The sequence below is a fragment of the Apaloderma vittatum genome, unplaced genomic scaffold, assembly GCF_000703405.1.
Source record: "Apaloderma vittatum isolate BGI_N311 unplaced genomic scaffold, ASM70340v1 scaffold1241, whole genome shotgun sequence".
Taxonomy (NCBI): Eukaryota; Metazoa; Chordata; class Aves; order Trogoniformes; family Trogonidae; genus Apaloderma; species Apaloderma vittatum.
The window spans coordinates 1-14,297 of record NW_009698252.1 but is presented as its reverse complement, the minus strand read 5'-3'; the positions used below and the strand labels follow the sequence as shown (position 1 = coordinate 14,297).

At 41.7% G+C, this 14,297-nt stretch overlaps 1 protein-coding gene across 1 annotated transcript; it reads right to left on the bottom strand.

The window, feature by feature from the left end:
- Positions 1 to 2,800: 2,800 nt before the first annotated feature.
- On the bottom strand, positions 2,801 to 13,539 carry MIOS (missing oocyte, meiosis regulator, homolog (Drosophila)). The gene is made up of 10 exons (XM_009877918.1): positions 12,181 to 13,539; positions 11,883 to 11,981; positions 10,715 to 10,972; positions 9,302 to 9,471; positions 8,155 to 8,220; positions 7,350 to 7,508; positions 6,524 to 6,676; positions 4,497 to 4,701; positions 3,260 to 3,389; positions 2,801 to 3,020 (listed from the first exon to the last, which is right to left on the bottom strand). The coding sequence occupies exons 1-10, from the start codon at positions 13,475 to 13,477 to the stop codon at positions 2,924 to 2,926; spliced, it is 2,634 nt and encodes an 877-aa protein (XP_009876220.1). The 5' UTR covers positions 13,478 to 13,539; the 3' UTR covers positions 2,801 to 2,923.
- Between the last annotated feature and the right edge of the window lie 758 nt (positions 13,540 to 14,297).

Here is a 14,297-nt window from a genome sequence, read left to right as displayed (position 1 = left end):
CAGTCCCACAACCCCGAGAAGGTGTTTAGGCAAGCAGTGTACAACTAACTAACTACCGTGGCTTTCCGCCACGTGCTTTTTCATTCATCTGCTTCTCTACAGCTACCAAGGTTTGTGAATAAATGGCCTACCCTGGCTACTAGTGACACTAACGAGACAGCGATGTGAAGAACCGCAAAATATTCTTGATATGAGGGTAACGCTCAGGTCAGAGCTGCCCTTACTGGGGAGCACTGTGGGAGACGGCCAGCCCTGCCTGCGACCCAGGGGACAGGAATAACCGCGGGGCTGCCAACCCAGTGAGAGACACCGCCAGACCTCACACATAATCCAGTGGGAAACAGTGGGTTTATGAGTCTTAGGGAAGCTACAGATGGGGTGAAAGAATCTCTGGACTTTGGGAGGGCAGTGACACAGCTGCATCCCACCGGCTCTTGTGTGGAGTCACGAGAGCTTGACACTGTCCCAAGGGCCACGCTGCAATCCAGGTGCCCACACAAACCTTTTCTTGGCCTGTGTTGGATATGGAAGTCATCGGTCAGTGGTTAAGTCACTCCTCAAAGCCCTGCAGCGGTGGGACTGAAGGGCTCCCAGGTGAGGAAGCTGGCACAGCCCTGGTGGGCCAGCAAGCTCCTGTGACTTCCCTTCGCTGCTGTGACAGCCCTGGGAGGGAGCAGTTTTACACCCCGCTTGGGTGCAGTACAGAAAGTCTGTGAAGCTGGAATGGAGGAAGAGACCACCTCCATCTGATTAACTCTATCGGAGTTGAGCAGATAGCAGGAAACAGTAAAAAACAAGGGAACTGCTGCTAATAAAATACCTGTGAACGGTTGTTAAAGACAACAAACTACCCCCAAAACCACAGCTTTATTCAAAAGCAAAACAAGGAAAATACGTGATCATTAAAAAAACATAGACCTGACTTTGTACATTTTGCAAATACTGCAATCACTGGCCTGAAAGCCTGATTAGCAATTACAAAAGGACAACAGCCAAAACTAATAGTTATATTGTGCCAGAGTACACACACACTCATAATCCAAAACATTTCAAAGACATGCTGAGTATCAAAGTATCTAATTTAATGAAGTCATAGAATTTGGCACAAACAGGTACAGCCAAGCTGAAAACATTAGAAATGAGTTTTTCTTTTCACAAGAAAAAGAGATATCTATTAGTTGCATCCACCTGGACATGGAGTTTATCAGGAAAATTTACGAAATGTTGTCACTACAGAGGAATAAAAACATATCCTTGACACTTAGAAATCCTAATTTCCATAAAGCAGAAGTTTTATTGCCTGTATTTATAAAAACAGAGTATCATACATTAAACCCCAGTTTACATTTACAAATGGAGAACATTTTGAAGAGCTCTTCAACCTGCAACATGATGTGTGCAAAAATAACAAGAAAAAACCTCAAACTGCTCTCCCATGCTTAAAAATAACAAGTACCTCAGAGATTTTTAGCTTAGAAAAGATCTTTCTCAATTAGGCAAGAATTTTCGGTCAGAATAAATGTAGCAGATGCATTACAACATTAAAGTTAAGTCAGAAAGCAGAACCCAGAGTCCTGAATGTAATCCTGTCCACCTACAGAAAACATTTCCACGGTCTATGTTGTTGCAACTACACTGCAGCACTTAGAACTAGTCGTACAGTACAACATATTCTCTTTTAAAACACCGATTTTCACAGTCCTGGCAATAGGGTACCAGTTTATTCCATTTAGTATTTCATAGCACGCAAGTGTTAAATAACTCATACACTGTTTCTACTAGTAAATAAACACACACCAAGTAAACTGATGTTATTATCATCACATACCTTAAAACAGGTTTTTTTGTCCCCTAATTTGTGTGAATTTTGTTGCCTACCAAATCAAGGACAACAACAGTGATTAGCTCCCAGCACATTATTAGCAAAATCTCATTGACTCTCTCTCTCAAATTAATAAATAAACTTAATTCCAACTGGTAACGTTTCGAACTACTTCTGGTCCATGACCTAAAATTGTGCAGCCTTTTGGGGGCAAATCAGTGTCTCCTAGTGACCAGAAGCAAGATTTATACCAGTTCATTTCACACTTCCCAGCATATTTCACAAGTACAGGGAAATGCTGATTATCCAAAAGCCTTCAATTATTTTTTTTTTGTAGTTTAAAACTTAAATATTTGTAAGTCTCCAGTCCTTGAGATTTCAGATCTTCACAGTATTATGTTAAAAATTAATCAATCAAATGAAACCTCCTCCAGTTCACCTGCGCTCTGCACTGAAAGACTTTTCAGGGAACTCTCCTCTAGGGTATAGATATCACTAGGAGAAAAAAAAACTCAAATTCTTTAGCATTAAAATTCACATCAGCTAGGTCTGTAGCTAAATTAAATAAGACCTTGACACTTGGAAACAGAGAGGAATTTTTCTGTAAAATAAAAATCTTTAGAATACACCAACAGCACTCTGATTGACCTGGCAAAGAATGAACACTTGCATACAAGAAATGTGATTAAACAAAGAACAGAAGAATCCACTTTGTGATCTTCTGAAGGACACCTTTAAGGTGTTTATTGTGAAGGCCCGTTTTCACAGCATATAAACACTGCTTTGTTTGCAAAACAAATCAAAGGGCCCAGCAGCACTACCCTCAAAACCTCAGTAAAAGTTTGCTGGATTTTAGCCAATCCAGAGCGTCCACAATTCCAGGAGTCCTTTTGAACCGAACTGCTTTGATCCTCTGAACGAGGACCACATCCCACACCCAAGGCTCATCTTCAGGAATTACCTGTTTCTACCAAGCACAGTCACACACATCATTTTACTAATCTGACAGCAATTTATTTTTTCACAGTCAGGAAGTCACAAGTTACCTTCATCTAGAATATACTCTTGGACCGTGATGAACATCCATCTTTTCCAGCATATTTATGCCTGGACAGTCTCTGCTGGAATGAGATTCCCTGTGGTATCCAGCTGCATGCACTTACAGGAGCAGGCAGAAACCGGGCACTCCGTGTGGTCCCTAGATAACAAAAGCAGAAAGAAAGAAAGAGCAGGTAAAATAAAACTAATGTCCAATAATTTTGTGATCTGAACACTTCTGTATGGGCAGGGACAGTATCACTGAAAGCCTCAGCATCGTAGTTAAGTCTTGTGTACGTTCAAAACCAACAAAATGTTGTAAAGACAGGTAGAGCGAGGCACATCCTGCTCCTCAGGACAGCACACGCCCGTGAAATAAAGATTTTAACATCAACTTACCTGAACCAGCTGAGCATATGGCCAGCGTGGCCACCGTGCCTACAGTTGTGACACCACGTAAACCAGTTGTTGAACTGGGCTAACTTCTTGTCTTTGCTAAGATCCACTTTTTCATCGGACTTGGATCCCCCTGTGCAGAGGCAAACCCGCCCCCACAAATATGCCTGTAAGTCGTTAACGCTTCATTTATATTTCAGTTCCAGTAACACCGTTAGAATCAATTTGAAACGAGGAACATCGTGTGAAGATGTGGCCTGATTTTAAACGAGAAGTCAGTAAAATGATTCAGAACTGATGGAATGCCAACCCAAAAATTACATTGGTGCGCTGTTGTTTCACATCTTACGGACGTGACAAACTTGGCTATTAAACAAATTTTACAGACAGAATCTCTTTCAACAGTGATTTATGTTTCAGTAATTGATTTATGTTACAGTGAATAGACCTGTTTTACTGCACATGAAACATTCTGCTTATAAAAAAAAAAATCACCTCAAGAAAACACACCTCCCATTTCTACAGTTTTAAAGCTCACAGTACTTGAATCTCTTCATCTCTCTTAACTATGGAATTTCACTAACAATCCCCGGAAAAAATGCCAGAAGCAAGTAGCTGTGTGCACTGCCTGCCACCAAAAAACTGAGACAGAGGTTTCATCATAAAATCAGACGGATGCAAAAGTTGGGGCTGTTCAATCTGCAGAAAAGAAGGCTCCCAGGAGACCTTATTGTGGCTTCCAGGATCTCCAGGGGGCTACAAGAAAGCTGGGGAGGGGCTTGTGAGGATGTCGGGCAGTGACAGGACTGGAGGGAATGGATTGAAGCTGGAGATGGGTCGGTTCAGGTGGGACGTTGGGAAGAAGTTCTTCCCCATGAGGGTGGTGAGACCCTGGCACAGGTTGCCCAGAGAGGGGGTGGCAGCCCCATCCCTGGGAGTTTTTCAGGCCAGGCTGGATGGGGCTCTGGGCAGCCTGAGCCAGTGGGGGATGTCCCTGCCCATGGCAGGGGGTTGGAACTGGATCATCTTTGAGGTCCCTTCCAACCCTGACAGTTCTGTGAGTCTATGATTCTATGACTCTATGATTACAGTCTTCCTCCCTCAAAATGACGAGTATGAATATTTAGAGTATGAGCACAAACAGAAAGAAAAAGATGCAACTGAAGATCTTCCAACAGGAACTGCTAATGAGGCCTCTACTAGCACTCCTGTTGAAAAACTAAAACCCACTGGGTCATACCTGGACAGCTGGAAACTGGCGTTCCCATATTTATCAAGCAAAGCGCACAGCGAGGAAGGGGTTTCCGGCAACCAGGACAGCTTGTAACTTTTGACTTAGTCGGTGAACCGCTAACTCCGTACTGGCTGAAGCCTCGCCCCTGATGAGGGATAGCTGAACAGCTGTAAGAGATTGATTTCCCACAGAAATTGCAACTCACAAACACCTAAAGAGAACAAAAGCCCATTAATTTTCTGGTTTGGTTCCGCATTTGCTACAGCTACGAGCTAGCAAACACTGATTTACCAAATAATCCAGGCAGTGCCCTGGAAAGCCAAGGCCACCTGTGAAGAAATTCCTAACATCTTGGCTTAGGGATGTGGCACGCAGGCCTTCAGGATTCTCACTTACCTCAAAAGCACCTAGAAACTCACACAACTGCTAAAACTCAGAAAGCCATTATTTAAGATAATAAAAAGCTCCATCTGCAGTAACGAAAGACATTAAGTTTACTCACTGCAGAATGAAATCTGTCTCTCCCTCCTTATAGTGAGATGATCATTGGTGATCATTCCCCTCTACTCAGCTTTGGTGAGGCTGCACCTCGAGTCCTGCGTCCAGTTTTGGGCCCCTCACTACCAAAGGGACATGGAGGTGCTGGAGAGGGTACAGAGGCGGCTGCCACGCTGGTGAAGGGTTTGGAATTTAGGTCCTATGAGGAAAGGCTGAGGGATGTGGGGCTGTTTAGCCTGGAGGAGATTGAGGAGAGACCTTATCGCTCTCTACAACTACTTGGAAGGAGGTTGTAGCGAGGCAGGGCTTGGTCTGTTGGCCCCAGTGGTGAGTGATAGGATGAGGGGAAATGGCCTTAAGTTGCACCAGGCGAGGTTCAGGTTGGATATTAGGAAGAATTTCTTTACTCAGAGGGTTGTCAGGCATTGGAACAGGCTGCCCAGGGAGCGATTTGAGTCGCCATCCGTGGAGGTGTTTAAGAGAAGGGTGGACGTTGTGCTGAGGGACATGGGTCAGTGGTGTTGACAGGGCTGGGAAAAGGTTGGACTTGATGATCTTGAAGGTCTCTTCCAGCCAAAACTGTTCTATGATTCTGTAAGCCTCTCTCGAGTCACCCACACGAGAACTTCCCTAACGAGTTTTAACTGCATACCTGACTTCATACCAAGGAGCAGGTATTTCAAACTCTTTAGGGGGTATTTATGTTGATCATGGAAGGAAGAGGCAGTAAATTTGACTCTTTGGCAGTACAGCTGCAGCTCTTCTGAAACAGCTGTGACGGACACATGAGTTCCAAAACAGCTTTCCTTGGAAACCCTTGGGCCCTACGGCTGGTAATGCACATACTCAGCAGACATGGGAGAGTGCAAAATGTTGCAGTAAGACCATGTTGGCTAAAAATGTCACCAGATGTTAAGTAGGTGGCACTTGTGTCAGGGCGCTATTCTGTTTAAGCTTATGTTCAGAACTGATAACAGAAGTCGCTGCTCTTCACTTTCGGTTTAAGGTTCATGAGCTTCAACTTAGCTTTGAGATTTGCTTCAACAAAAACAAAGTCAATTTGAACTAGTTCTTGGTTCAACTCCCTGGTTTCAGCATCGTTCTAACCTTGATACTGAATTCAGCTAGACGATACATCTCTGATTTTGTTTTTCAACATGGAAGGGGAAAAAAAAACATTATTTTCCCCAGAAAAAATGTTGGAAAGTTACAGTTTCTCAAAGGCAGCCTGTTATTGGAAAGAAAAAGCCTTAAGAAAAAAAAAACAACCCACAAATAAAATGGTACAGAACTGATTTCCTAGATTAGATATGAAGAAATGTCGATCTGGTTACCATACTTCTGTACTCTCTGATCAAACAGTTATCAGGGTCTTTCTAAAAATATATTTTGAAAAAAAAAAACCTGCTTTCTTAGGGCAGCCTTAACCAAATCCTCACGAAAGCCAAGGTGCAGGCAGCACCTGTGTTTCTGCACAAGTACCACGTCACCTTCCTTTCTGGACTGGTCGTACTTCATACAAGAATTACACTTACCTGTGCTAAAGGTTTTGAACTGGGATCCAGCTTACTCCTATGGATATCAAATTCTGCACGTTTATGCCAAAATCTCCAAGCATCTAAAAGATTCCTGTAGTTCTCGATCCAGTACTGAACTCTCTCGTCCTTAAGTACATCCAGTGGAGAACCCTAGAGCAAGCAGGGAAAATGTCAAACACGCACTGAAGATACAAAATGCATCTCAATCTCTATCACTGATTTTTTCAAAAGGTTTTACAAAGTGTACTGCAAGGTACGGGAAGTAATACAACGTAAGTTGTTTAGCAAAAGATTAATTTTCTATTAAACTGTAACGGGAGTTTGATAAAGATATTCTTGTCTGCCTCTCTGGTTGAAAATACTTTTGCTTCCACATCCTCCTAAAAACTCCTGTCTATCAGACAAAGGGGCCAAGACAAGTCCATCTTAAAACACCCAAACCAACCCAATGCCTACAGACAAACAAATAACCTCGCCTCAGTTCTCTGTCAAAATTTTGGAAGCAAAACCAGAAAAAACTAACCTGTCAGGATACACCCCAGCAATAAGCAGGGGAACGGGTATTTCCCATTTAAACAGTGAAAAGGGCCCTGTTTTCTTTTTGCCTGTTCCCCTTGCTATTTCCTCGAGCGATCTCAAACACAGAAATCCACGTTCACAGTTAACACTGAGTGTTTCAGATGATTCCACAACGCAAGCAGAGTATATATAATCACAATTTATTACAGAAAATACTTTTTAGTTCACAAGATGCAATACTACACTGCTGGAGAAAACTACGTTTAGTTCTCTGTAAAGACTTATTTTTGAGCGAAACACTAACCTGGAGCATACAGTAGCTCGCTGTCTGGACATCTCCCGTTCTGTCAACATAACTTTCCATCAAGTCGACTCCATCTTTTGTCAGCCCCGTTAACAGTATTCCCTCCAAGTTCCCAGCCTCTTTCATTTCATTTGTCAGCTTTTCAATAAACCTGTTCAGCTATAAAAGACGAGTTTACTTAACTTTTGCCATCTGTTCATCCTTGCCTAACTCATTTATGTGGGCATGTGACAAAACTCTTCCTTATTTGAATAACTTTTTTAAGAGTTTCTGCTGCTAACAGGGTATGTTGCTCGCTATATGTTTTGCAGGACAAGTTATATGGCTGTATCCACTACACTGCAAGAATTTAGTGATTTCTCAGCAAACTTTAGGTCCCCTGATAGGGAAATCAAAGAGTGTTAAATATTACAGTGAATTTCAAAGAAAACATGCTGTAAAACCGAGCTTTGATTCAAGAGAAGGTAAATATCTGCAAATGAAGACTAAGTAAGTACAAATACTCTCCCGTAAAACAGATATACAAGTAATGCAACAGCAGTGAGCAAACTAGTATGCAAGAATACTAATTAAAAAATATTAGAAAAATTTAAAAAAACACAAAAAACTATCCTCAAATCAAGCTGAAAGTACATAGCAAAGACTCGATTACACCATTATCTTACACCCTACTGTGATGAGAAAATCCAGCTCCCTCACGAATGCTTCCACTGTTCACCCCTCTACCCCAGAGTTTCTTCTGCCCCGAAATAAAGCCCTAAAGCTCTGAATAACAGTTTGCTTAAATGTGGAACCACAAACTCACCTGAGCATCATTGAGGAACTTGCAAGCAAACGCCACTCTGTCTCGTACAGCTACATTATTTTCGTACTAAAGAGAGAAAAATGGGAATACTATCATCACTTGCAAGTTTCCACTTTTTCAACATTGTCAGAATGTGTTTTTCAATATTGGGTTTCATTTATCAAAACAAAGTCAGACCCTGTGCACTATTATGAAATCGATTACGTACAAAGAAAACATCACAGCTGAAGAAAGCTAACACTAAATATCAGATTAACCGTTTATATCCAGATAAAGGTATCAGAGCAAGGCTGCCGGAACAATCTAGTCAAACAGCAGCAAAGCCTGGTACAACCCATCCCACGTGGTTTATGAAATTCTAGAAAAAGAAAATTGTCAGGTCATGAGGAGTTGGGGCTTAGTGCTTCTAGTACATACAGCCAAGGGTAGGACCAAGTCACAGAGGGCAGAGAAACAAACTGTCATTTACCATATTCACAAAGTAACCAACCTAACCCTTCAATTCCTTCCCAAAGTTACAATTGAAAGTTAATAAACAAAACAAACTAAAAGAAAAACGATCAAAAACTAACTCCAAACACCCAGAACACAGGTTTTCTCACAAAGGTGCAGCAATTCAATACTATTTCCTTTCTGCTTTTACATCTTTTTACTAGATACGACACTGAAGAAAAAAAAACTTGACTAACTTAATGCTGGTACTCAGCTGTGTCTGTATTTTTCCCTCCCGATATTGTGACTGACAGTGCCAAAAGAAGGACACGTGCTTGGCAAAATCTTTTTTATGCAAACTTCAACATGTCTTACTGAAGGAAAAACAAAAATTAAAAAACCCACACCTTATGATCTGTCATTTTGATAATGCATTCCTGGTAGTTTAACAACTCCATGTTAAAAAGAATTTCCTCTGAAAAATATTTGAACTATACTGGCTATTTCGGCTGCTTACGCATGTTTTGTTCACTTACTTAACCTTCACCAACATGAGAGGATTTTTTAGCAGGAAAAAATGTTATCTGCCAGCAGCAGGAGAAAATAATACACTGGAATCTGATTAATTCGTGGAGTTTATAGCATATAATGTGTATATACATATATGCACACCTATTACTTAAAAAGAATTTTAACATAACAGAAATTTACTCACCAAAACACCATCATATGAACCAGATTCACTTGTCAGGAAAGCAAACATAGCACACAAGTAGGGATTGTTCAGCTGCAGTCTTAGAGTACTGCACATTTCTCTCCAAAGCGAGTTCTTCTCATCTGTGTAGCCCGACAGAGCCATCGCTACTACGTTAAGGTTCAGATCACCTGATTTATTAAAAGCAATCAGTGAAACAATAGTCAAGGACTAAACAAAAAAAGAAATCTGATTAAAACTGTAATTGAGGGCATCAGTTTGAAACAGAATGTTTTGTCAGGATGCAAGGCAAAATGCAGGAGAATTAACAGTACCTAAAATAAATGTACATACTCTGGTATTTATTAGTTTCTGACTTAAATGCCTCTGTTGAGGTGAGTTAAGAGCTTTAAGTGTCACAAGCCCACACACACGACAGCCTGAGTTATACTACAGGTGACATCGTACTGGTCCTGGTATTGTGAAGAAGTTTTGAACTGCTAAATGTGTTCCTATCGCTCTCATAAAAAAAAAAAAATGTCATTACCATAACACAATCCTGTCGTTTCAGTTCTTGTGGATATGAAAATACAGCCATCGCTTCGCAGGCTCGGCTGGAGGACGACAACTGCATACAGCAGCTTCAAGTCCACAAGCTCCCTAAACACATTCAATCTGTGTGTCTAAGGATTCATTCTGTCAGCAAGTTCAATCCTATTTTTGAATTTGAAGTTAGTGTGTCTCCACTCTAAACCTTGCCTATGGAAAGCACACACACGGTTCCCCCCACCAAAAAGGGGCAGCATTAAAACTAAAAGAACCTTAACAGCGCCTTTCCTGTCTTACCTACCCTTTTCATGGGCAAGATAATCTCTCCGATTTCATATAAGAACCCAGATGTAAATTGCAGTTGTAGGAGGAGTACTGGCAAGGAAACAGAACAAAAATACCTTCATGTCCTGTCTCCACTATCTTTTCCCTCATACATTTTCAACTCTTACCAAATACTGCTCCAAAATAAATGTTTTCTGCAGACCCCAAATATTACATTTCAGCTACTCCACAGCCATCGCACTGGTGGACAGCTGCACGCAGCTGGATGGAAGCAGATAAACATGACATCTAACCAGGACACAAAGCCATTAAAATAAAAGAATCCCACTAGTTCTGAGTGTAACACCCTCAGGATATGTATAAATAGAAAAGTCTGAAACATATAACCTATTTTACCTAGACAGTGAGGCACGTGATAATTTGAGAGTGAAGGACCAGGATTTGTCAGATTCTCAGGCTCCAATACAACTGCTTCGAGTAACTATTTTATAGGACAACAGGCATCTTTTCCACACTATCTTCCATAAATCTGCTTACAAAAAAAAAAAAATCCACTATGGTGGCCGTGCTAAAACAGAAGACACTAAAGACAATACGCACCTTTTCCCGAAGAAGCCCCTTTATTCAGAATTTGTATTGCTCGCCGTATGTCCAAGTTGAAAAGTGCTACAGCAGCAGCTCGCTCCCAGTCTCCTTCCTGTTCCAATGAATTTAAGAAAGGTTCCACATCTAAGTCTGTTCCCTTCTTTATCCACCCACAGAGCTGCAAAGCCAAGGATCTCTCCTCACTCAGATACTGAATAATATCTGCCTGTCTATCGGATCCGCTCCGGCTGTGCCTGAGGTTCTCTGTTGTTCCTACAAATGGGAAATAAGACAAGTTATGCTTAAATCCCAATTTAAATTGCAGTCGCAACACACCACGTTCATTTCAATCAGTCAGCAGAGTACAAAAGCTGAGTATAGTATTTTAGTACTTTAAATGAGCTTCACTAAAAACTCCACAGTAAGGAGCAACATGCACCACGTTAGTTTGATCTGCTAAAAATTGTGCATCTAAATTTGGCACATACTCCTCACTACGGCTTTTTCTTTATCTCTGTCTCCTAAGGGTTTGGAGGTTCCCGTTCCAGTTGACAGGAATTATCTGTACGTTCAGTCTGAAAATACCTGACAAACAGCCAAGCACCTGCTCTACCAGTTCTCCTCAGTAAGCATCAACATGCTGGAAGCTCTCACCACTGAGGAGTTGGGTTTATTTTTACACAAAACATAAATATGAATAATACACACAGTGAAGGAAAGGTTCAAATAACAGATTTACTGATAAAACTTTCACCGAGCAAGAGAGGCATAATGTGACGCACCAGGGGTGATTACTACAAGTTACAAGTCAGCTTATTTCAGCACAGTTATACCAACGTACTTCACACATTAGCAACGACTACAGGAAAGTCAGCTTTTATATAATAATTATTTGGGGAACAAGGATTTTCAGCGCTTTAGTCAGAAGCCAAACGTTTGAAATAATTCAGCTAAAGACTTGCCTCTGCAGATGCTTTTTTATGATTATCGACCTTCCAAAAATACTGAAAATTCTGGAAATTACTGTGATATAAACTGCTCACATATATTAAACCACAAACAGAAATAAATTGTTTCTGTAATTCTAACTAGCCTCTCTCAACAGCTCTTAAAGACAAACCCAGGAGTGCGTCATTCTGTAAACATACTACAACGTAAGTTACCAAAATGGGAACATTCTTACCCAAAGATGACTTCACAATTGTTTTAATGCCAGCATAAACTAAGGGGCCTTTGTTTCCTGTAAGTTTTTGATCCATATCTTCAGTATACTGCTTCATAAGTATTTTCAAGTATAGGAAGCTTAATGTTTCCCAAGCGTTTGGAAAAAAAATAAATTCAATACACATTTAAAGTCACATCCTATTAACAGAGGCAAAGTACTTACAGGATGTTGCATTATAGTTGAAGATTTTCATGCCTTTTACGTAACTGGTTTACATATATCTTTAGGATATCAACTACAGTAAAATAAAGGATATAGTGCAGAGTGTACCAAAGTGATTTCAGCTGAGGATCTTCATTTCCAGCCAGGAGGTGATTTCTCCACACTTGTTCAGTATCAAGGCCATACCTGGACAGAGCTCGGAGCCGCATTTTGGTCGCTATGTCTTTTTCCAAGGAACTGGCCTTCCCTTCTTCCGTACACTCATATAAATGTCGCCCACAAGCCCACATCAGCGATGTCACTGGACTCCACGCAAGAGAAATCCTTTCAAAAACAGTGAAGTCGGACATAGTCCTGTTGGGAGTCACCACTACCATTCGATTTTGACTCGTGGGGTGCCAGGCAAACGAGGCAATGTAGTTTTCACACGGCTGGACGCTTCTTTCAATTATTGTCGGCTCAGTTTCATCTCCAATAGGGGTGGGAGTATGCTGCATGTCATACAGCCTAATGATATTGCTGTCCCTTGTTAAAGTAGCCAAGAGTCCAGTTCTCGTGGGACACCACGCCACTTTTGTTAAGGGTTTCGGTTGCTCCGTCAAAGTCAAAACGGGCTTTTCAAACTTTCTCAAATCCCATATGGCAACCTGACCTTCATAGAAGGAAGCGACGCGATCGTGGAAATAGGGATCGACAGTCACTCCCTGGACAGCCTTGGTGTTTACAAATATTTTCTGGCTTGTGTTCCTCAGGTCAAAAATGGCCAGATTTCGATGCATTCCAGCTAAAAGCAGCTTCTGGTCTCGTGGAAGCCAACAGAGAGAGAGACAAGCATCGTTCTGTCCTAATTCATACAGCGGCTTTGTGACTACCAGTCCCGCTTCCGGATCTCCTGCCGAAAGTCTTACTTTCTCCGTAGCAACCGCAGTCTCGGGGGCATATTTGCTACTGATATCCCAGATCAACACCGAAAAGTCAGCCCGATGTTTATCCAGCCCGGCAGCGAGCCAATTACTATCCAGCGGGTTCCAGGCGAGGGTGTTGCATTGCCGTGCGTGTTTGGGAACAAACTCTTTGCCTATCAAATCTTTAGATTTCGAGTTGTGGTCTTGCCCGAGGCTGGTAAGTACCACCCGACCGTTGGCCTGCCCGACGGCGAGGAGACACTCAGGATCGTACTTCGGATACCAAGCCACGCATTTCATATACGGCGTATCCGAATTTATCGACAGGAGCGTAGCTGTAGTTTCTTCCGACAGCCGCAAGGACCCTGCCTTGAGTTCTGAACTTACAGCAGAGTCAATATGATAAAGGCTCAACTCCGAATCACACACAACAAATCTGTCGACGTGATGCGGGGCCCAGAGAATATCGGGCTTGGAGCCACTCATGGTTACAGTCGGTTTACACGCAATTTAAGCTCTCGTTAAGATTCAGGTGATATCCATGCATATGGAAACTGTTGAGAAAACAATTCATACAAATGTTATCAAAACCCCAAATTCCTTTGTAATCCAAGATCAGCTTTCACAAAAAAAAAAAAAAAAATGGTTCTGAACCACTGAGCCCAAAGGCATAACACACAGATGGTTCAGATCAAAACCTGAAGCATTCTCTGCGGTACATCACTCTCCCTGCAGCACACTTCTGGTTTTGCTGGTATATACCTACTGGGACAGAACCAAAATAGCCACCTACACACTGCCAACAGGATTTGCTGTGTTTACAAACCAGCACTGAAGAAGGAATTACCTCAAATGTGACGTGGCATGATATGTGGGTGTGCTGCTGGTAAACAGCCACTCCCTAAAACAAGAAGAAGAAAATTTCACTGCCTAATTGACGTGCACAAATTAATGAAAAACAGAGTCTGTTTTGGTTGAAGTCTTCAGTATGCTAGAAATGCTTGCTCTCTTTGAAGATTTCTACTGAAACAGAACTTCCCAGTCTTCTTTTTATTCTACTGCTCCTAATCCCACCTTCTGCCCCAACGTTACGTTGTCATTGGTCATATTTGGCCTAGCAACCTTCATAAATGTACATTATGTTAAATTCCACCTACACTTTCAGTAGCTGCATGTCTGGAACCATAACACACGCCTACACACAAAGAAACCCCACAGATCCTATAAATCTCTTCTATAATTAGAGCAAGGGACATATTAAATGGCGAAGCACAAAAAGGGAGAGCCCTTAAATTCTCCCGGGCCG

Bases quoted from the DNA above. Each gene is read 5' to 3' on its own strand.
- MIOS (XM_009877918.1), bottom strand. From the start codon at position 13,477: ATGAGTGGCTCCAAGCCCGATATTCTCTGGGCCCCGCATCACGTCGAC. The intron at 6,677-7,349 runs GTTAGTGTTTCG...TGCTTGCTCTAG, and splicing joins CGAGCTACTGTATGCTCCAG to GGTTCTCCACTGGATGTACT. The intron at 3,021-3,259 runs GTAAGTTGATGT...TTTGTTATCTAG, and splicing joins CATATGCTCAGCTGGTTCAG to GGACCACACGGAGTGCCCGG.